The sequence below is a fragment of the Falco biarmicus genome, chromosome 2 (assembly GCF_023638135.1).
Source record: "Falco biarmicus isolate bFalBia1 chromosome 2, bFalBia1.pri, whole genome shotgun sequence".
NCBI classification, from domain to species: Eukaryota; Metazoa; Chordata; class Aves; order Falconiformes; family Falconidae; genus Falco; species Falco biarmicus.
In genome coordinates, this window is record NC_079289.1 from 90494386 (window position 1) to 90518404 (window position 24019).

Consider the following 24019-nt stretch of genomic DNA (forward strand, 5'->3'; position numbering starts at 1 on the left):
TAATGATTAAAAAGTGTAAGGTCATTAATTCTTATCATAAGTGATGAAAACAATATAACATTGTCTCTAGATGAATGAAGGAGGCAATATAATCAAAAAACACTAAATAAAAAGAATAAAAGTAGCATTTTGTCTCAAACCAAGGACTTGTTATTGTTGCTGTTGCTTGTTAGGAGTCTGAAAAGCTGAATATATCATAGTGGAGATATGATGCATATGTAATCCAAAATAAAGTCTGTTTAAAAAACTACAGATACTGAGCTATTGGTGATTTTATAATGGTACAATTTAATCACATACAAAACAGTACAGTGAACTATTTTAAATACACAAAAGCTGACATTTAAACAAGCTTGATGATGAGTGTGACAGAGTGTTTAAGAGGGGTCAGAAAGTTTGTTTCCAAGTCAACACACAAAATGTGGCTGGCAGCTGGACCTGCCCCCAACCTCACTGATACCAGTAAGAGCCTTTTCACTGGTATTGGCAGGTGTAGTCCAGATTAGACAAAGCATGGCAACATGTTGCTCTATCACTCCTTTTCTGTATTATAAAGGAACTGCATAAAGAGTCTTCCGCACTGTAGTCAAAGTTCAGTTTCTTTTGACTAATTAACAAACCATCTTCCAGAACGCAAAGGACTTTGTAGCTAGCTTCTTGCTAGCATGATGATAGCGACTTATGTAAGATTTCATATGCTCTGAGAATCTTCTCTGTTGAAGCTTCCCCCCTTATTCAATCAGCACTTTGGGGAGCCTCCCTTTGAAACCTCCCCAAAATAACACAAAGCAGAAAGGAGAAATAAAACAGACAATCTAGAGTAGAGGACATTTATTTGAACCAGACAAAAATTTGGAGAGTTCAAAGATAATTAAACCACCTCTATGTCAAGTAAGGGGAAAAAAAAAAGTTTAAACTTAATTGGTTTGTCCAACACATTCAGTAGCAGTCAGAAATACAAACATTACAATCTGAAATATTATTCTAGGCTTTTACACAACAGATCAGAGTATCAGAAAAGTAACTGAAAGGCAAATTCAGCAAGACTTGTCTTGCAGGCACAGCATCTTAGTATTTATAGTACAATTCCATGTTAATGAACACCTTAAATTGCAAAGGCAACCACAAAATTCCCCAAAGTCACAGCTGCCTAATTCAAATGTTATAAAAGCAAAAACACAGCCTGAAAAATCCCTTGACTTCATAACTTTGGACATGATTTCGGAATGCGTCAAGGGAGAACTTTGATTATCTGCAAGAACTTGGATACTGATGGATATTAAAACAGACAATCATCAAATGACTGAAAACAAAAAAAACCCCCACCAACCCAGCACTTCCTTTAATCAGGACACAAGGGAAAAAAAAAAAAAAAAAAAAGGATGTTTTTCTTTCTGTACTGATTGACCTTAGAGCTGGAATTAATTCACTTGTAAATACAAACTCATCAGGTAACGGTGCATAGTAAAGCCATAGGCTAACTGTGTTATTTTACTGTACATCAAGCCACTCAGTATCAGTTTCAGGACTGCTACACAGGGTGCATAGTTCTTTTTCTTCTTGTTTTCCCTTGACCTTTCATGTTTATTCTAAGGATAAGAATATTTATGAAAAGAACAAATATACCACACTTCTGCTAAAAGGAAAAAAAATCCCCAAAGAATTAATCAATAATTACGTAGACTGCAATAAACTCATAATTTATTGCAAGACTGCGATGTGAAGGGAGAGCTGTTCAAAGTAAACCACTGAACGTTCTAAGAAGTATTTATACCAATCACTAACCAGTTAGTATCTGAATGATCTAAAAACATTTTGCACATTCGGAGACCATGAACATTTGGCTGGCATATGGCTAATCTAGATCACAAAGAGTGGACAGCAAGCTCTTAAAAATTTAATTCTCAGAATGCATAATTTAATTACCAGGATGCCCTGTAACTCACACACCAAACTGCTTGATACACTAGTGCCTGCATACTGCCTGAGCTGGAAGAGTCATCTACCACTTTCCCAGCTTATGGGCATACTTAGCATCTCTCCATTGAGTCTAGTTTTTCATGTAGCTGCAAATTGTAAACGTCACGTTCTTCCAATTATTGACTAAACAAGCAGAATGCAATTTGCCAATAATATCTCAACATTACTCACTTTCCGCTAAAATTAAGTTTCGAAGGCTCTCAATTAAACTGTCTCTGCGTAAATCTCAATGCAAATGACTCTCTTGATTTAATTCACTGAAATATTTACCTTCTACATTCTCTGCAACAGCTGTTAAACATATTCGTTGGTGGGGTGCATACAAAAACTCAGTCTCTGCGTTTGTGTCAACCTCCTTGCATTAGGGCAAATTTCCACCTTCCCATCTTGCTCATTGCAATTTAATTTGGACGTGACACCACATTTTATCTCTGTTCACTCCATTTGCAGAACCAAAAAACCTACAGCAGCCAGTTCACAGATCCTAATTCTCCTCTGTTCTGCATAAATTAACAACAGAAATCTCCAAATTATGCACTTCTGATGTTTGTCTTCACCTTGGAGCTTTTTCGACACTCAATCTACTTAAGAAAACTATTGTTTCTCACACTAAAATCATAAATTACAATGGACACACATATGCACACTGCACATGTAAGTGTTAAATGAAGTTCTGGCCTTTTTCTGGTGTCATGTTGGATCAAATCAGAATAATATCATTGTGATATCAGAATTATATCTCTAACAGTATCTCTATTTGTACTCATATTAGCCTTAAAAATACTCATATTTTCTATGCTATCAGCAAAAACCGCAACCGCACACCAAAACCAATACTCTCATTTACACACACACCCTTCCCCAAACCTGTTAAGATTACAGAAAACCTCTATCTAGGGTCAGTCTCATTTTATCTAATACAGATAATCTGCATTCAAGCTAGCTGTCCAGACTCCCTTTATCATCAAATGGCGAGAAAGCGGCATGCACAGGGTCCAATTCACCTCATCCTAAGGCAGATGAGTCTAAAATAGGCCAAGGTGAACGAACCAGTAAGTGTTATGCATGTCCGCTGGCTAAAGGGAGTAAAAATGAAACACCTCAATGACACGTAGATATGTACATAGCAGATACCTAAGGTTAGATCAGTTAAATAACACCCTAGTATCTGTATTGAACTAAGGATGCTGAGATGTAAATCAGAGCCAAATAAAACCCACTGAAAGATGGCTGGTTTTCTGCTTCTAGAAGTGAGTGTGGAGTTTCAAGCAGGCCCAGAACTTCAGCTCATGACTGCGTTCACTGTAAAAGGACCACAGGAATCCTAACTTTCCTACTGGACTTAGTTTAAATGGTGGAAATGGGTTTCTGTCCAATTTCTTCCCACCCTTTTGGAGTAGTCTGTCTTGAACTAATTGCTTATTTGCTACTGTCTGCATCAATGGCCCATGTTAGAAACTTCTGTTATGGGGTCTGCAGTGTAATTATTCTAATGGAAAATTATAAAGTGAAGCAAATATTTAGGAGAATGACCCAATTCACCCAAAGAAATACCAAACTCACACAAAGAGGATTGAGACTGAAAGCATTTGACCCCATTTAAAGCATTTTTCATCTGTATTTATATCCTCACTTAAGCTAGGATAAAAGTACAGCCTTCAAGTATGGACATTCATATACTCATATCATGCATACAGTTTTGCAATTTTATGTTCAGACGCTAGTTAAGATATTTTTGGTTCCAAGTTTTTTGTCACATGTCTAGTCAGTTCTTTATATCTGAAAGACCAAGACATCTCTATCATTTAAAAACTTACTCAGTTTCAAAGACAACAATGCATTTAACTGTTACAAAATGATTTATATATATATATACATTTGAAAGGAGTTCTTCATGGCATTAGTTCTTTTTATAAATCTCTTAATATTTAAAATGGCAAAGACCACAGCTACTGGGCAGTGGCATTTCCATATCTTAGTCTCCTCTTGCTTGAACTTTGCAGAACTCTCTTGTCTCTCAAATGTACTTAATTTTAAATTAGACTCTTTGTTATGATAATAAAAGTGTCCCAAAGAATGCATTCTTTATGAAAAGAAAATAAATTTCTAAATATTGTTCTATCTGAACAGAATGAAAAAAGAGACTATTTGTCAGTTCCATCTGTTGGTTACATGTTTTCATCACTCTGGACATAATTTTTATTTCCTAGAGTAATCCATCACAGTGACATTTTATCCTAGCGTGAAACACGAAAGCTTTAATGAAACCATCCCATGGTTTTCAGCACATCGCACGCTTACTAAAACTAAAGGCCTTGCTGGACATCCTTATGTCTCCTTACGTGCAAGGGTTCAATCTCAAGGACAAATTTGACACAAATACAACTATTTACAGGAGCACATTTTGATGGTCAAGTGGTTTATTGAATAAAATCACCTTACAAATTTTTCTATAACTCCATGATTGATCAAACTGAGAACTTAAGATCTCTTTCTTTCCTCTTTCTTTGAGGTTTTACTGCACTGAGAGCTTAACAAAAAGTCAAACTAAAATTTATCAGTTTCTGAAGTATACTTGTTTCCCCTTAGCTAGAAAAGTTATCTGGGGCTATTTTTCTGCATTGTAAAACACTGAGACAACTACTTTTTAACTTTGGAAAGTTCTACCAACAGGTTTAATTTCAATTGAGCCTATAAGAACAAACTGCAGAAAAATAATTTCAGAAACAATTTTTCAAAGTATACAAGAGCAAATTCATATGCTGCTGAGATGAAGCACAATAAAGCATCATTGAGATAATCTATAGTTAAAATGATGGTGTATGACTTATGATTAAGCTTCATTACCTGCAGAGCAAGGGGCTTCCATCTCATATTTTTCAGTAAAGCTGGTGCTGAGGTAAGCATGCTCTGAGGTCGCTTTTTCAAAGTTAAGATAACACCACTCGGATCCTCTCGTAGTGCATTCACCAAATTTTTCAACTGCCACCCCACCTGGTAACCAGTAAAATCATTACAATAAAATTGAGGTACAGTATTCAATATGTCATGTTCCCTTTTTAAATAATATTAGTAAAATAACATAATAGGAGTGTATATATATATATCTTAAAGGAGATTAACTCTAGAAATGTAAAAAATAAATTACTGCATAAAATTCACGTCAACTAACATAATTATTATAATGCATTGAGATAGATATGCATCATTTCAGGTTTTAGAATTAATAAACTACTGTTACTTTACTGTAAATGCACAAAGTGTTTTCAAAATTAGCTCTGGTACATAGACTTTAGAGACTAGGAAGTTAAAAAGCCCTGGCTACCATATTGACAGTTCAATTAAAAAGTGAGCATTCTGTACTCCACAGTATTTAAAGTCCACTAACCACATGTAGTCATACTACTTCTACTCCTAGCAGCTTATGCAAGCACAAACCAGCTCAGGAAAATCTACTCTTCATGCTGCTATAAAAGTAAAATCACAATCACAAGGCCTTTTTTTAAAATAGTACTTCTTTCATGATGATTTCAGAAACAAATACAGTAAATTAATGACAGAGGAGTCATTACTACTTGAGTATTATCCCAAAGTAAAATTTTCCTAATTGAATTAAAGCATTTTGAAATATTCTAAAATTAAGAACTTTATTAACATGGAAAGCAACAAGCCTTTATTTATAAATGCAAGATAATATTTTCTGAATGATTTAGATTGCATTTTTGAAAAAAAAAATATTTTAAATATTAAAACATACAACTCACGACAATGGTTTTCCGGCTAAATAATGCCTATCTTGAAACTCTAAGATATTCAAACCCTGAATTTCAAGTTTGGCACCCAGAATGGCAATACACAGAATCATACATCCCTTGAAAATCTTGGCCTCTACATTTATAAAGTGATTATTTCTGTAAACTTGACAGCTTTTCCACCTTTTTTTCTCTCTCTCCCCCTAAACAAACAATTTTTTCTGATGTTTAAAGAATCAGTTACAAATATTTTCCTGCTTTCCTTCAAGAACAACGTTAAGAAAATTACCCAACTGAGAAGTAAAAATCTTACTGCAAAAAACCTCTAGAACTTTAAAGTTATAAGGTAACATCATTGTAAAACGGTTACTTTATACCATGTCAATGTGTTTGAAAAAAATCAAAGAGGCAATGTGAACAAAATAATGCAGATGTTCTTTATCATCAGTATAGTGCAATATGACACAAACGTGTATTTGTTACCAGTGCTTAAGCAAGGTAATTATACATAGGTTGTTGCTACTTATTTTTTACCTTATTCTCTATTACACCAAAACTCACTTTGCTTAATAGCACTTATTTTAAGAGCTGATACTCCCATATGGGCATGTCACTTAAGCCAACACCAATGTTTACCAACAACCCTGAAACACAGACATGGTTCAAACCTCACCACTCTTCCTCAGCCACTGTGAACCTACCTTTCCTGCTTTCACCACAGCAAAGTTCATTATATCCAGGATGCACTCCTACAGTAGTATTATTGTATACAAAGAAACAGGGTGTTGACAACATGTATCTTTAATTAATATTTTCCAGTTTCCACAGAAGACTTCCAAGCATGCTGGAATAATTCTTTTCAGTCCAATATATTAGGCATATGACTACTATACTTTGAATAAAAGTGAAACTTAATTGACTTCAGCTCAATTTCCACATCCCTATGAAGTCTCCATTCTGTTCCAACAGTATTCAAACCAAGTAAGCCTCTGTAAGTCCAAGCTTTGTGTCTTAATATTACAATTTTATAAAAAAACACCTTGCTATTTACAACACTGCTTTTCTACTTAAAAGAGACTTCTACCACTGCTTAGAAACACTATATTCCCCACAGTCCCATAATGTCACCATGGGCATATGCAAGGTTTCATTTCCGACCCCAAAAGAAGGAATTAAAGGCCTACAGTTCAGGTAAGATATGTCTCTTCTGTTGGGTTTGTGTGGCAAGGTTCTGCCAGCAGGGGCTACAGGGACGGCTTCTAGAAGCTTCCCCCGTATCTGATGTAGCTAATGCCAGCCAGCTCCAAGATGGACCCACCACTGGCGAAGGCCGAGCCCATCAGCGATGGTGGAAATGCCTCTGTCATAACATATTTAAGAAGGGGAAAAAAATCTGTATAACACATCTACAGCAGAAATGAGGAATGACAGTATGTGAGAGCAACAACTCTGCAGACACCAAGGTAAGTGAAGAAGGATGATGGAGCAGATGTCCACATACAGCACATGAAGGACCTCATGCTGGAGCAGGTGGATGCCTGAAGGAAGCTGTGACCCTGTGGGAAGCCTGCGCTGGAGCAGGTTTGCCGGCAGGACTTGTGGCCCTGCAGGGGACCCACGCTGGAACAGTCTGCTCCTAAAGGACTGCACCCCATGGAAGGGACCCACACTGGAGCAGTTCATGAAGAAACTGCAGCCTGTAGGAAGGACTCACATTGCAGAAGTTTGTGGAGAACTGTCTCCTGTGAAAGGAACCACACACTGGAGCAGGGGAAGAGTGTGAGGAGGAAGGAGTGGCAGAAACAATGTGTGATGAACTGACTGCAGCCCCCGTTCTCTGCCCATCTGTACCACTAGCGGGGAGGACGTAGAGAAAATCGGGAGTGAAGCTGAGCCCAGGAAGAAGGGAGGGGTGGAGAAAGGTGTTTGAAGATTCGTTTTTATTTTCTCATTACCCTACTCTGATTTGAATGATAATAAACTAATTTCCCTAAATGAGTCTGTTTTGCCAGTGACGTAATTGCTGAGTGATCTCCCTGTCCTCATTTCAACCTATGTGCTTTTTGTTACATTTTCTCTCCCCTGCCCGCTTGAAGAGGGGAGTGATAGAGCACCTTTGGTGGGACCTGGTATCCAACCAGGGTCAAACCATCACATTCTGTACATATGCTCCTGTACACTGTAATTCCCTAATGAAGACAGATTTCTGGAGAGGAATCCTGCTGAATAAAGCAGCAGAGGGAGCCTTGAGGAGCTGTGTGGCCCCAGTTACAGATATGTGTGGCCCCAGTTACAGAATCAGGATGTAAAATTTTTTGCCATTTAAGTTGGTAGGATGTGGCATACAAAAGCTGTGCTTTAAAATTGTCTGTTTCTCACTGAAATAGCCAAAAATATAAATAAAAATATTTTTTGTTATGCTACCAGTTTTAAAATTATTTTAAATGCACTTTCATACTTTGCAGAGACAAATTGTATTGCTGTATCATGTATCTCAAATATGCCTTACATTGCAATAAACGGGAGATTATCTACTCTCTTTACGAGACTTAGGGGGATTAAAGAAAAAAATTACTTCAAAGCACTAAATCTGATGTATTTAATTTAGAAGCTCATGAATATAAACAATTTAGCTTAATTTTTCACAGGAAAATTCTGAGTTTCTTATAAATTTCAAATGAAGTTCATTCTCTGCTTTTACTTAGTTCCCTGACAGGAGTTTTCTGGCTGGTTCAGACAGTCCTTGGTTGCTTCGCATCTTTTGAACAGAAACAACTAAATTAGCCTAAGAGGAACAAGTCACATAAGAGGCTGTCAACAATAAATTGAAGGAAATTGATGTCCATGTAGGAGGCATGCTTTTCAGTTCCCACAGTTTAGATCTCATCAAATTTCATATGGATGCAGACTAAACAGAAGCAATCTTATTTGATGAGGTCAGGTTGAAAGAGGAAAAGGCAATGAATATATTGGGAACTGAAATCTGTTTTCCAGAAATCCACTTCAGTGACATGTAATCTACACTGTCTTTTAAGTGTAATTTGAATGTATTCTGTCTAATGTCTCCTCAGGATCTTCCCCTTTCTCATTACCACCACAGTTACCAATTCTCAGCTTCTAATCATCAAGTTTTTAGGCAAAGCTTTCAAAGTCTCTACCTGCCCACGTACTGCAAAAACAGACCGTAATAAGGAAGTTTCATTACTGGTTTGAAAATTCAATAGGTAAGTAAAAGGACTATATTAGCAGACAACTTTACGTATGTTAAAAACCCCCAAGCAATTATTTTTAAAACAGTGCACGGTCCTGACCAGGTACCCATCTTTAAGGGCCAAGCAAGTTACTGTTGCTTGCTTTAAAATAAATTTACATTGTTAAACCAAGTGCTATCAACAAACGGTAGTCAGGAAAGGTGTCTTTAGCTGTAGCCTAAGACCAGAGCTGGGTTTCGCTGCACAGTGCCCGAATCACTCCCAGCTGCCAGTGCAGCTCATGGCTGAGCGCAGGGAGGGCTGAGGGCAGCTGAGGGCAGCCTGGGGGTTTGGCACATGCACTGGCACAATGCAGTTGGTCCCTTGGTAATACTGGGAGCCCTGGGGAAGGGGAAAGCATGCCTGCTACGTGGGTGCAGGCCTGGGTGCCCGACAGAGCTCAGGGCACCTTGTAGAAAGGTGGAACTTGGAGCAGGACAGGCTACAGGATTATCTGGTAAGGAAAGAGGAGGACTATGGGCTCAAGGAGCAGCAAGGGAAGGTGAACATGGCATGCAAAGATAGGGGAACTAGGGGAAGAGGAGAGGAGAGCCAGGGAACACCACAGGGGTGTCCTGAGGAGTCATGCTGAGCTGCTTCTGCCAAGGAAATTAGAGCACTTTAGAGTCTACTGCCAAGGTAAAGGAGGGATAAACAGGGTAGCCCATGTCCACGCCACCTAAAGACCAATACTCCAAGACCAGATGTACAGCACTGCTGTGGGATGATGTGAGAAGGGACATCGCCCTCCCAAAGGCAAGGCCAGGAGAAATGAGCCTGCAAACAGGGTGCTTGCAACACCAGCATCAGGCCACCAAATTTCTCATCTATCCTGCCACCACCTGCCCAGAGGTTGTGGCCAGGCTGCGTCATTAGGGTGCTCCAGAGACACTCAGGACCATTCAGGTTGCTTCAGCAGGGCAAGATGACAGCCCTGGGCAACTGCACCCAGCTCTGACACATCCTCTGCATCTCCCCTGCCTCTTCCCATTGCCTCCCACCGGCTTCTCCATCACCTGGAATATCCCAGCACCAATTACTCCAAATAGCAGAAAGCTTTAGCACGGGATGCTGTTAAAGGTCTGCTCCCCCAGTCACCATGGGGGAAAAGAAGATGCCCCTGGGCAAGATGAAGCATATTTTAAAAGACCCCAATGTTTCTCTGGCTTGCAACAAGCACATCTGGATGACAATATTAAAATAGCCTGAAAAGGAACTTTTATTTTGAATTCCTATTCTAAATTATCAAGAACTCTAACACTTTCAACTACTAAAAAGTTGCTCTTAAACAACCTTTTCCTGCAGATGAATCTATTGCCTCCTTTCCGACAAGCTTGGAAAATTGGTAGCAATCTTTCCTTTTTCTAAAAGTAAGCACGACCATCCACTGAATCTTTTTTTTATGCAGCCACATCCATGACAGTTTTCCCAAACTCCTGTGCTCATTCATTATTTCTGTGAGTACTGATGTATGTTATGAGTCAGAGAGCAGCTCTGCAAAATACTAACATGCAATCAGCTCAAACACAATTGGATGGACCTAAACCAAGTATTTTTAGGATGCTTCAGAATGTAGTACTAAATAACCTACAGTCTAAAAAATTTAGCACATATATCCCAAAGAAACCATGGAACACCTGCATCATTTAAAAGTAGTGTGCAAATCTAATACACTGAAACTACATCAACTAGAGGGTGGAATTACAGTCAAATGATAAATAGAACAGAGTCCATATTTTTACAGGTGTATTCCTGTTCAAAGGGTCACCAGAGTCCCATGAAAGTTAATGACATCTTTCTGCTTCCATGAAAAGAAAACTGCTTTTTGTCCCTAGTTACAGTAATTCTTTCCTAACTTGCAGATTTGTAAAAGGGAAAAGTAGTAATATCTTTACACTTTTGAAGGAAAAGTACTACGTGCCTGCTAAATATATCCTGCAAAGCCATGTGCTATTTTCTAGCTAAGCAAATATGCAAAATCCATTCTAGTGTTTAATTTTAAAAATGGGGACATAATCAAAATTCTTTTTCTTTCAGTGTTGCCTGTTTTAAGTGGCATGCAGCCAGACCTCTTTGACTTATCAGCCATTTCAAGCTCCAAACTTTTACTTATTTTTCAGCTAAAAAAAAATAGATTTCTAGGAGGGAAGTACATTCACCTTAAGAAATGAGTTTTTAAGAACTTCCATATCTATCACTTATCTTGCATTTTATAAATAAAATCTAGTGCATAAGAAAAAAACCCAACAACATTGCACTTCGAATCACTATCTATCAAACCTAGCACATTAAGCAAGTCAGAACTGGACAAAAAACTAGCTGGCGTCATGCTGTTAAATTAAAAGATTGATTTCCATGAACACTGGTCAGAAATAAGGATGTTCAGCTGGCAGCCCTATGAAACAAACATGTTAGCAGCAAGCATCTTTTTCCCTTCCCCAAGCTGCAGATGTGTGAAAAGGATAAAAAATAATGGAAGGCCATAGGTCTTCCGTGTCCAGAAAACACTGGATGAGGAAACCACAGAAGGATGTTTACAACATGGACTACCATAGAGATGAAAGCTGTATCTGTATGTAGTAAGAGAAGTAGTGTCAGGAGAGTAACAGATGCCTTTCAGGGATTTATCCAGCTTCTTAAGCTAGCACGATTATGAACGTCCCGGCTTACATAACAGTTTTCTCCCAAAGAGGAGAGGCTCATAATATTCTGATTGCATATGCTGCAATTCTAATTCAAGAGTATCTTGGCTGTATTATTTAAATACATGCAATTTTAATCCAATGTGAAAGTCAGTTCTGATCACACCATGCTGTACTGTTAACCAAAATCGCAACAATATACTTTGTATGTAAAGTACATCGAGGAAAATCACATTTTTTACATGAGAAAATCCTGATGTTTCACTAAAACTTTTGCTTAGAACCACGGAACTATCAAGTAAGTAATCTTTATATTAAGTTTTGGCTATGGAAACTCAAGCTCACAATAAAGAGACTTTCCCACAAATAAACTAAGTTAGGACCCAAATTGAGAGCCTAATACAGAAGTTACTGCCTCTCATTAAGCTGCTCTAATCACTTTTCCCCATCAGAAAACCTATCTGATCCAGAGTGTAACTTCTGACTGATTTTATTACCTTGCCCCTTTCAGGTATTTGCACAGCTCAGTTCTACTGTAATTAACAAACTTCACAAATATAAGTAAAGTGACTACAGAGCACTTCAGTAATCAAGTCAAGCATCTGTTTTATCCAAGGGGAACTGAAATTTGAATTATCCAGGGACATAGAATCAGTTCTGTATTGAAGTACGGACTCTGTTTAATAATAATGCTTACCTTTCACTTATCACTGATACAATCAACCTTCAGTTCAGAGCTACCTCACTGTTTTGCTTTTGAGTCATTGCTAGCAACATCCTAGAACAAATAAACAAGTATTTTTATTGGGAACAGCAAAGACTCCAACTTTATGGGTTTAATTAGATTCTATCTTACAGATGTAAGGTCTGTGACTAGGTACGGTTTTTGAGGAAAAAGGGTCTCATTTCCTTATTTCAGGGTATAGCTCTAAAAAAATGGGGTTGATTTCAGTTTGCTCAGTTTTGGTGTACCTCTGAAATTTGAAGGATCCTCCCTCCCTTGGGTACCTGCTCTTCCCCAAAGTGACTGGCCGCCTCCAGCATGATGACTGTAAGGTATATGGCCGCCTCCAGCACAATGTCTGTAAGGTTTATCTCTCTTCAACCAGGAGTACAACTCAACCAGAAGAGACAGGTACTGGCAATTCGGAGGATTTTCATGCAGCCGTTCATCCACTTGGGGAACGTGGAACCCAGCATTATTTAGCCTCACAGGGAGTAAACTCAGTCTTTCAATCCCTAGAGGGGTGTCTCAAGGACCAAGATGTGCATAATTTCAGGTTAAAGGCCTTCCCTGATGGCTAAGCACTGTGCTGATGGGAAAACACTAGTATGAAGCCCAGTCATACAACAGGCAAGAAACCATCAGGTCCCTGCATTGGGAGCAGGGAAACAAGGGTTCTGGTCCCAATTCCCAGTGACCACTTTTTTGTGTAATATAAACACAATTCAAACTACACACTTCCCCTGCAGGGAACAGGGTGTGAAAGCCGCACTCCGATGAGCAGGCCCTACCTCTTCTTCAGCAAGGGCACAGACACTAAACTATTATGAACAAAGGTGCTGCCTACCAGACTCCTCACTCGGGTTCGTTTCCAGGAGCTTCCAGGGAACATATGGGGAGCCCGGGTGCCTACCTCCTTTTCAGCAGGGCTTCTGGTGAGGGACAGGCCTCCACTGCCCGAGAAGAGACATTTTAGCATCCCTGGTTGGCCACAGGTGAGTGCTAAAGAAACTTCAGTGCTGATAAATGTTTAAGTAGGTGCAGAGAGCTGGCGGTATAATCTCAGGCACGATTTAGGCAGACTGGATCACACATCAGCTCCTCACAGATGAAGCTGCAGTATGGATGTGGGTGGCCTCATCCTTCCTCAGAGGAAAGGAACAGCCAAGTTCTCTGTATTTCACACGGCATAAGGAACATACTCCTCAGGAGTGACCCTGCAGTGTTAACCCAACACAGCCACATTCGCCTTACAATAACTCATTTGTGCTGCTGTGTTTTCCATCTCACAATGGGAATTTGAGGCCCATGTGTGTGCATTGCATGTTCTTGTACTTAAATTCCCAGAATGGTGCATACATACATATATAAATAATTTTGTTTCAGATTAAATTGACATTATCACAACTTAATATTTTAGAAGGATTCCAGTGAGTCAGTGATTCCAACAGTCTTTGGCAAACACCCCCCCTTCAATGTATAAACTACCTGAGATCCCCAGCTGCCCTGCAGCTAAATAGTGCTGCTGTCCTTGAATCAGATGTTTCTTGAGACTGAACTGATATAGTGAAAATAAACTTAAATGTGTACAAAGAAATTGTAAAAAAAACCCTTAAATGTTCACTAATAACCAAGCAAACTGGAAAAAAACCCCACCCAAAAACCAACACTAAAAAGCCTTTAACTGAGCTGAAAACTTATGTGGCATTACTTAGCTACACGAAGGACAGGGATAGGGAGTTAAAAGAAACTGTCATAATAAAGCACTAATTATTTAGCTGTGAGAGATCTTTTCTTTTTTTTTGTTTCATTCTACTGCTATTAATATCATCAGCCATAGACTACGTACAGTGTTCAAGCCACTGAGATGTTCTAAGGCAGTACTGAGGGTTTTTTAATAAAAAAATTACATTTTTAGAGTACATATACTCAAATCAGGCATTGAATTTTGCTGCTTTAATTTTTCCTCCCTTATGACATAGAATGAACTTGCTTTTCTTACTGGTTTTATCTACTTTTACAACTATCACTTCCTCACAATTACCTCCTAACTTCATCAGATTAAGATAATGACTTATGCAACAGAAGTTCAGGCTGGAATGTGAAGATCAGCTGTGTAATTTACACAGCCGTCACCTGCACAAAGCACAGAGGGATTCAAAACTACTGAAATCTAACTTATATGTGGTCTAGGCTGTGCATAACTGTAGTATCAACCAATTAATATGCACAACCTTGAATACATCTTTCCTCACCTTTCCTCTCCCTCTCTGCAGTATACTTCAATTATCAGCAATCTAATTTAAAAGACTATTAGCAGCATAATACCTGCCTTCCTTTCCAAATACACATACCTGAACTTACACTAACAGTAAGCCTTTTAACTTATTGTTATGAGACTTAAAGAGCAATGTCATCTGTATTCTGTTCTATAGGCATCAACATCGTTAATAATAGAAAACTTCAGTTCTACTTATTATCTGCTACATGGTCATAAAACATATGCTCTAATCATATATTTAATACATCAGAGATTATGAAATTTTGAAAGCATTATTTTAACTGCAGAATTTACAGTATTCTCACTATTGAGAACAAAGTGTTAACATTGCAACTTAAATCGCCTGCAAATACAAATTGACCAAGATTAGTAGTCAGTAGCAACTACTATGAGAGTAGGAAAATTACTTTTAACAGGAATATATATACAAAAAGATTTTGGTAGCATACTGTCTTCCAGTATTTCTGTTGGAAATATTAATACCATTGACAGCACCTCTAAAAGGACTTTCTTTTTTTCTATAGAAACACTACCATATGGGGAAAAAAACCCCAAAACATAAAACAACTGTACAAAATAAATAAATTAAAATGCATCATTTCCCAGTATGTTCTGTGCAGAAAGACAAATTTAACAATTAAATCACAAGATATATTCCACAGAATACTGCAGCAGGTTTTAGCAGATACACCCTCAGGAGTATGGTCATAGGTATAGCTTGTATAAAAATACTCGATTTAGCTATGGACTCAGTAACTTGCCTATCACCAGTGGTGAAACTATGAAGGCCCACCAACGACATCCACAGAATAAGTCAACTAGTGCTACAGTGGAATTCTTACTACAACTACACTGCTTCTAGAAGAGACATTGGTGTCTTCAAAGACAGCCCAGGTGTCCATTCCCAAACTGCAGTCAGTGCCTTACAGAGCAGTCTATGTCATCAATTACAAAAGAACTCTTTTTTCCTGAAGAAAAATAATGGAAGAACTCAATAGTCTGCTGAATGGTTATTCGTATGTATATTCTTCTAATCACACAAGTAAACTACCAGGGCTCAATGATAATAATATTGATTGTCCATTCGGGGGTACAGCCAGGACAGAAAAAAAATATTATGTTTTTGAGCGAGCTCTGGGACACAGCAAATGGGAAAAAGGTGACCAGGACCACAGTCAGCTGGCAGGGAATACTTCTAGAAATACAGTGTATGGCCACTGAACCCACATCCCAGTCATATGATGGGCATCTCCTATTGCACCAGTTTCTTCTATTGCTTCCTGAAAGGACTCCTATAGTAATCTGAACCTCTCAGAGCCTGACTGTTACACAGCTCCATCAATAGTGTAACCAGTCCTACAGATGAGGCTTAACATGCCCAGCTGTGCTAGTTTTGGCTGGGGTAGAGTTAATTTTCCTCATAGTGGCTAGGATGGGGCTATGTTTTGGATTTGTGCTGAAAACAGTGTTGCTAATGCAGAGATGTTTTAGTTACTGCTGAGCAGTGCTTGCATAGTGTCAAAGGCTTTTCTGCTCTTCCTATCACCCTACCAGCAGGCAGGCTGAGGGTGCACAAGAAGCTGGGAGGGGGCACAGGCAGAACAGCTGACCCCAACTGACCAAAGGGATATTCCATACTGTATGATGTCATACTCAGCATATAAAGCTGAAGGAAGAAGAAAGAAGGGGTGAACACATTCAGAGTGATGGCCTTTGTCTTCCCAATTCACTGTTATGCGTGATGGAGCCCGGCTTTCCTGGGCATGGCTGAACACCTGCCTGTTGATAGGAAGTGGTGAATGAATTCCTTGTTTTGCTTTCCTCGCATGTGGGGCTTTTGCTTTACCTATTAAACCGTCTTTATCTCAACCCATGAGTTTTCTCACTTTTACCCTTTCAATTATTTTCCCCACCCCACCAAGGGGGAGTAAATATGCAGCTGTGTGGTACTTAGTTGCCAGCTGGGGCATATACGCCAGCATATACTCTTCAAGTAACATATTGCACTGCAACTGAAGCAGAGGGTTGGGATCAGGTGCTCTGGAGCACAGACCAAAAAGCACTCTCAAAGTGGGATGTCGGAGCCCAGGTCACAGGACCAAGCCTGCCCCTCACAAAGCTGAGGCAGTAGGAAGCAATTTCCACAACCATTTGTGACTTATGTCACTTTGTGCCCCTGCCAGTGTTCTCTTTCCATTTTGGGGCACAGTCAACCAGGCTTAATGCTTTCAGCTAAGCCAGATTGGTTGGCTTTAAATTAAGGTAGACATGCTCACGTAGTTAATCTCTCTCTGTTATTTAGGAGACAGGTAACTGCTGAAAGGCAACTCTGCGTGGCTTTCTGCTGCAACTGAACTAATTTCACTGGCTGGTGGCACAGTGTGTATTTAAGCATGAAAATTTCATGTGGAATGAACAAAGGGAAATTATTTGAAGTTTGGCAGAAACATGAAGCAGCGTGGGCTGGCCAAGCTTATGCTGCTCTAACACAGATGTGACAGTGAGTTGTTTGTTAGCTGATTTGTCCTGCCAGAGTCAGAAGTACAAGTGGATGCCCACAGTGACACAGCACACTATTTACATAAAAATGAGCCTGTGTTCCATACATTAACTCCGAATAAGACCCAGGTATCAACAGAAAACAAATTCCATGGACAAAAGCATCCGGCACTTGTTTCCTTATTTCTGCAGCATCACACTTCCCTGACATAGGGGATATGAAATAATGTATTTCTGAGTGTATTTGCACATCTATGTAGAAAAGAGTTCATAAGCAACAGCATATAATCTCAATACAAATTCCATGTTAAAGGGAATTACAAATTCACAAAAAGATTTTTCCTTTTGAGAGGATCATGGCAGTTTAGTTCCTTTATCAGTATTACACAATACTTACGGAGATTGTAAAGGAAGAATAAAGAATTAAACTGAAATTTTGAGAGGGCATGTGGAGGACAGATTTTGCCAAAATCAAAGTATGGTCCTCATATCCTGACAAACCATAGAGAGTTCAGGATAGAGCTCTCCAGAGAACTAGGTTACTTCCATAAAGATTTCCATTAACATTTCTGAATAGACCTAAAAAGCTTTTAGATGTAAATCCACCTACCTTTAAAATTAAATATTCGTGTTAACATTTACGTTACCATTATAAACACAGGAAGCCCAAGATTTGGAAAGTATTAAAATAATGATTTGGGAGCTATTACTCTATCTCCTCTTCCATGACAGCAACAGAAGGAAGCTAAGCATGAAGCACTTTCTTTTAAACTTTTAAGCTCTTGCTGCACTATTGCTGTTGTTCAAGTCAAGGGTTTCTCTCATAAGAGAACAAAAATATTTTTTAAATGTAAGATGTTGTTAGTGGAAGTTGTTGTATAAGGTGTCAAATGCCTAATGTCAAAAACTCGGATTGACACTGCTGTCCCTTCCCTTATACTCTTCCAGCTCACTTCCCCACTTTGTCTCTTTAGAAATACCATTTTCTTCAAAGCCAAGGTAATAAGGCCTTAAATGAAATGTCTGTATTCAAAAATACCTGGCTTCAATCTGAAACAGATCTTGCAAAACAGTGTGGAAAAACTGAATAAACAGAAATATTTACATCATTTTTCTAATTACAGGTGTTTCATTTTGTTTTGGTTTTTTTTCCCAAAATAAGAAGATATCTACTGCAAACTCCATTTTGGACGCACACACTCCAGAGATTCATATGCACCCCAAGTTCAGCATTTCCTATCAGCTGGAATTTGCCAGCTCCCGACAAATCCCGAGAGGCTCTGTGAAGTTGAACTCTTCTCACTAATTGTACAGTGACTCTTAAAAACAGATTCCCTACTTTTCCTAAGCAAAAATTAAGTTAGGGTAAGGATTTAGAAAGGTACCATACCCTTCTTAAGTGTTTACTCTTGCAGAAAAGCAGGGCATGGTTTTATACATGTACATATCATGTTTCAGAGAAAGTTTAGCAAAATCTCATCAAACGTTTTGTACTGTAAATACAAAAACAATTCCAGCAACTCACTTCTGTGGATTTGTTTGGCCCACAAGAGCTCCCAGGAGTTTCCACAGTAAGGAGCACGACATATAAAAGCAAGGTGTTATCTACATTATACATGATTTAAAAAAAAAATCCAAACTCAATGGTAGCTTATTGGTGTTAAGGCCATTAAAAATACCAGCTTCTACATGAAACAGATCAATAATTGGCCATATTCCCCTATTTTGCCAAATTAAACATTTTTTCCATCATCTATATTTACATATATTCTGATGAGTTTTACCCAACACACACAATATTTGGGAATCCACGTCTGTCACAAGTCCTATCATACTTGTATTAGAAGTACACGCAATGTGCCCAAAATGCCTCCAAAATATAGAAACTATGCACCAGAATTACACAAGAACAGCCTGTTATTCAAGAACGCTACACCATCCTGATTCTATACCTTCCTGTTTTCTGCTTGGAGTATTTTCTCTACTGCTTTATCACTGACGCAACCAGAAAGAGTACTGCAAACAGTAGTAATTCATGTAAGCAATAATATTGTTTGCTGCACTTTCAGTTGGTTAAAAGGCGGACTATCTTAAGGTAAAATACACTCTTGAATTATATATGGGCAGAAACATGAGTACTGCAGTGCAGTGCAAATTCTAAATAGTCTGAATGACTTTTTTTTGTTTACATTGGAAATATTTTAGACAGACAGGCTTTTACAGGAGATTAAGGATGGATAGTACAGGGAAGTTTAAGAGAAGACAGTGCCTAAATCCTCTGAATTTTAATGGGGGAGTCATGCCTCTTAGTTACAGAGTTATGAAAAACAAATTCTATGCTGTAAGGCAAAACCGACACAGAAGATTCACATCTCTCTCTAACCTCAATGAACCACAGTTTAAGGGATAATTTTCTGAACATTAACTTTTCACTGACTTTAGGCTTAATCTTTTTTTTTTAAAAAAATTTTAAAAATTTGTAAGATATTTACATCCCAGACATCCTGCCAGCAACAAGTGGAATACATCCTGTTATGCATGTTTTCTATCAACACAGCAAAAGATCAGGGTAATCACTTGAAATCCTTTGATTTCACTGCCAAATTAAATACTATGAAGATTAAGCATTGCTACATGCAAACAGAGGATGCCAATAGAAAATGTAAAACTATTTGATACCCAGTATTAGGATATTTACAGTAAAAATTAATGTAAGTCACTTAACTACTCTCCTGCTTTGTCATGCTGCTTATTTGAAAGCCAGTGGGCTTTCTGAAAGAACATCCTTTTCAAAATTATTAAAATGTGATTCTTGTAGAAAGTGTTAGCTAACAATCTGGGTTTTGAAAATAATTGGAACTTCTCTTTCCCATATTCATATCCATTCTTTGAAATACAAGGTACTGAAAGCCAGGTATTAACTTCACTTTGACATACAGAATACACTAAAATAACTGAAGAAAATACAGGACATTTTTTTTACTTCTAAAATAAATTTAAAGTTAGATATTTTTTTTTTACATTTTGATTCTCCAGTTACACGACATCACTTAAGTAACTGTTACATGGGAACAATACTTTCCTACAGCTTTGGAGTTAGATCTTTTAAAAAATTTAGTCATGACTATTTCTATAGTCAATACAAGTGATAATGTATGGTAAGTTACAAGGAGCAAGTTGAAAAACATCCTGTGTTTTCGACTGGTGAGCAGTATATGAAGTGTGAAAAAATTCAATAAACATAAAAGACAAGAAGTAGTATCTTCAGAATTATTTATCTCTGAAGTAAGAATCACTGTAAGGAATAATACCTCTTCTCCCCCAGAACAGATTCCTAGAACTGGACAGTAAATTCTTTATGACAGGGGCCACACTACAAAAGCCTGACTTAGACTCTTGCCAAAAGAAATAATAATATATATTTTTTTTTTTAAAAAAAAGATGCAATATCCATAGAAAAAAAGATTGAATATTTGGGGTCTATAAACTGGAAAGTGAATGAAGAGCATCTTTGTAAAGGTAACATGGGAGGTACTATCACTGCTAAGGGAATGCTATCTGACTCATTGTGGAAAAGTGACATTAAAATACAAGGAAGTTACTTGTAAACAATACTAATGATGTCAATTATTTTAATTATATTGTTGAAACAACAAAGCAAGAGCATACATAAATGTGTGATTTAGTCTATTACTACACATATCCTCTACAGCAAATTAAATTAAGTTTGTCTTAGCTCCCTATGGTTCTGTTTTCCAGAACTACAATCAACTCTTTTTTTCCGTACAAACACCTAGCTTCACTGATGCAAATACCAAAACACCCAAATCCTACATTCAAAACTCCATCTGACTAGGTAAGAAAGCTCATCTTAATGCTTGTCAAAATGTTTTTGTTGTTAGTGTTAGGAATAAGAGTCTGATCTTTCCATCAAATAAATGCTGTAGTTGTAGTTGTAGTTGTGCCAAGAAAACTAGAATAAATACCTAGTTGACTGGAAATTTTCAAGTTGACAAGGCAACTTTGCCATATAGCACCATCAGAATTCGTTGGAAAAACTAGGCAGCATAAGGACTTAATGCTTATTGATGTGCTTCTTCAGATGTGTGTATATTTTGATAGTCAAAATAATAATGCTCTAAAATGTTTTTCATATTAAATTGATGTCATAAGCTTTCTTAGTGCAGAAAAATAATTAGTCATCAACTGTACACGTGAGTAATCAGAGGATACAATACTTATGAAGGATCTATATGGCCAAAGAAAGTATTAAAATCCACCCTGATCTGCTTAGATTTATCAAATTACTTTGCACAGCTCAAAAGATAGCTTCTCATCAGTTAAGTTACATATATATACAGTATATTTGATATCAAACTTATCTGGAGGGTATACTGAAATATTACATTAATGTGTGCAGAGGAGCTGACATGATATACAATGGCCTAAACCTAGAAGTGGAACCCCACGGGGAATGACAAAACACACTTTTAACAAATGACCCCTGTATTAATACAGGTGATCTAGAATATTTTTGTCAGTTAAATTACTTGCAAGGACACATGTAATTAATACCATATATTGACTTTCATTACTCTTAAGAAACCTTATACTTTGGAAAAAGAATAGTTGCTTTCTATACTGATAGTCTGCTCTTTTCCGTTACCAAGCCTTACCTTAGAAAAGGTAATTTTATTTTAACAGTTCACTAATCCTAAATAAAATCACCAGGAACTAGCATGCATCTGTTCATACAAAGAGCAATTTGCATGGTACTAGTTTTGTTGCCTATCATATCTAAAATATTTGTTTGATCTTAACTTCCCAATTTAAAAACCTGTATTTAAATTAAGCTAAACACCCTAGGCACACCATGGGAATTTTACATGCTTTTGTTCTTGAAAACCATGTTCTACACATTCCAGTAGGTATGGAAAGTAGTAGGTTTACCGGTATCCAGGAAGTAATCTTGATCTTAAACCCACAAGGGCACATTTACAAACTCCCTGCATCCCTTTGACTCAAACATTATATTACATTAAAATCAACTGTTTATTAACAGAGCATGGGTAAGCAGAAAACACTCTAACATATCTCCCAAGCCACAGCTATTCAGCCTAACTTGATACCTCCTGTAATACTCAGATGATCGGGGCTTAACTTAAGAACTATGTGGTTTCAAAAGAGCAAAGCAAAATTTAGATGTAAGAAAAAAAAAATGATTTATAAAAACACATTTTTCTACACATTTCTTCTCTACACATGCTGATGTGCCATGACACCTCTACCTCCAATTGACACAGAACATAGTTATACATACCACAGTTTGGTGGTTAACTTGAATCACTTCATCCCCAGCATGGATTTTCTTGCACCGATCTGCAGGTGACTGAATTTAAAATAAAAGAGATGATCAAGAATACAGTTCTTACTGGTCATCATCTCTCTTTCAGCAGTATGATTGCTAAGCTATGTAAATCAGGTTAAATTGATAATGACATTCTACTGTGAAATAAAGAATTAAAGAAATATTTAATATATCAGTCCATTGTTTGTGGAGAAAGATAATCTGTACTATTGTATACAATACAATCAAATGTTAAGAAAGGTGTGATTATTTTTTAATTAAAGTATAACCCAGTCCTAAGGATTTCTTTTAAATTTCATTCTGCTAAAAGAGTACTTTAATCTGCCTGACATCTCTCAAGCCTTAAAAGCCATCTTTGGCTGAGATTTGAACCTATCAAGACTAACGCAATTGCAATCCCTCACAAACAAATTTCATCACATTGCCTTTTTATTCTACAGTGTTTTAATATGTTGCAGAGAACTTCAGTAAATTACTGTTCTTCAAAGAGCACACAAGGAGAGACTATTAGCTTAGGTACCAGTTAGGAAGATCATGTAAGTTACATGGTAACTTAGTTTCTGGGTCATTATTAGGGTGAAAGAAGTAGAACCAGCATCAAAATCCTACAAAGATCACACTTGCAAAAGCAATTTTGTTCTTTGCTTTTGCCTCAAAAAATCCCACTTCAACAATAAAAACAAAACCAAAAAAAACCCAGAACAAAAAATCCTAACCCTCCTCAGTAAAGTGTCATCCCCCAAAAACTTTCACTTCTTCTGTATTTACAGCAGACCATCGGCTTTCTGAGGGAAATGCCTCTATGTTTAGAGGAAAATAAGTTCCTTCAGCTTTTCGTAGAGTGATAATGCTTTGATTTTTCTCTCAATACTGTGGCCACCAGCCTAGGAAGGCATTTAATCAACTTAAAGGTAGAAGGTGAGACTAACAGTTTGAAAAAACCCTGAAGTTGCTCAGTAGTAGCTTTCTGAAAAGCTGCTATGAATTTTACTAAAAGGAATGAAATTAAAATCGTTTTCATGTGAGGTAACAGATCATCTAGAGAACGTGCTTCAGGCCCGCCATGTGGACTACTTGTAATAATCTGTGTACTACATCCCCACTCAAAATACACATTCCATAGCTACGCCATGACTTCCTAGCAGAACTGCATGTAATTCATGGCCTAAGTCAAGGACAGCATTTAAATGGAAACTACCCAAGAGAAACAAGAGCCTGAAAGAAGGGTTGTTCATGACTTAGTCCTAGGAAATATTTCTCAGAACATCCTAAATCAAGCTGGGCTGGTACTTTTACTTACAGAAAGAACAGCTGCCTTGACTTTTTGACGCTATTTCAGCATTAAAGGTGTTAGCTGAGTGACACAGGGAAAAATTTTAACACTGGTGATTATGTTCCACTGTTCTGTCTTCTGCCTGCCATTTCACTACTCACACTTATTCATAGCTCTAACAATCTTTATGTATACGTTATGTAATACTGCCATTTTAGCTCAGATGTAGTTATACCTAAGACTTTCAAA

At 37.7% G+C, this 24019-nt stretch overlaps 1 protein-coding gene across 5 annotated transcripts in view; it reads right to left on the minus strand.

The window, feature by feature from the left end:
• Positions 1-24019, minus strand: part of CNKSR2 (connector enhancer of kinase suppressor of Ras 2) — a 220812-nt gene that overhangs the window by 97067 nt on the left and 99726 nt on the right. For 3 of the 5 annotated variants that reach the window (XM_056329476.1, XM_056329478.1, XM_056329481.1), the window contains exons 8-9: positions 22450-22518; positions 4828-4974 (exon numbers count right to left, since the gene is read on the minus strand). In XM_056329476.1, coding sequence (XP_056185451.1) covers positions 4828-4974; positions 22450-22518 — 216 coding nt within the window. The remainder of the gene's footprint in view (positions 1-4827; positions 4975-22449; positions 22519-24019) is intronic. The other 2 variants (XM_056329480.1, XM_056329479.1) reach the window with 1 other exon arrangement.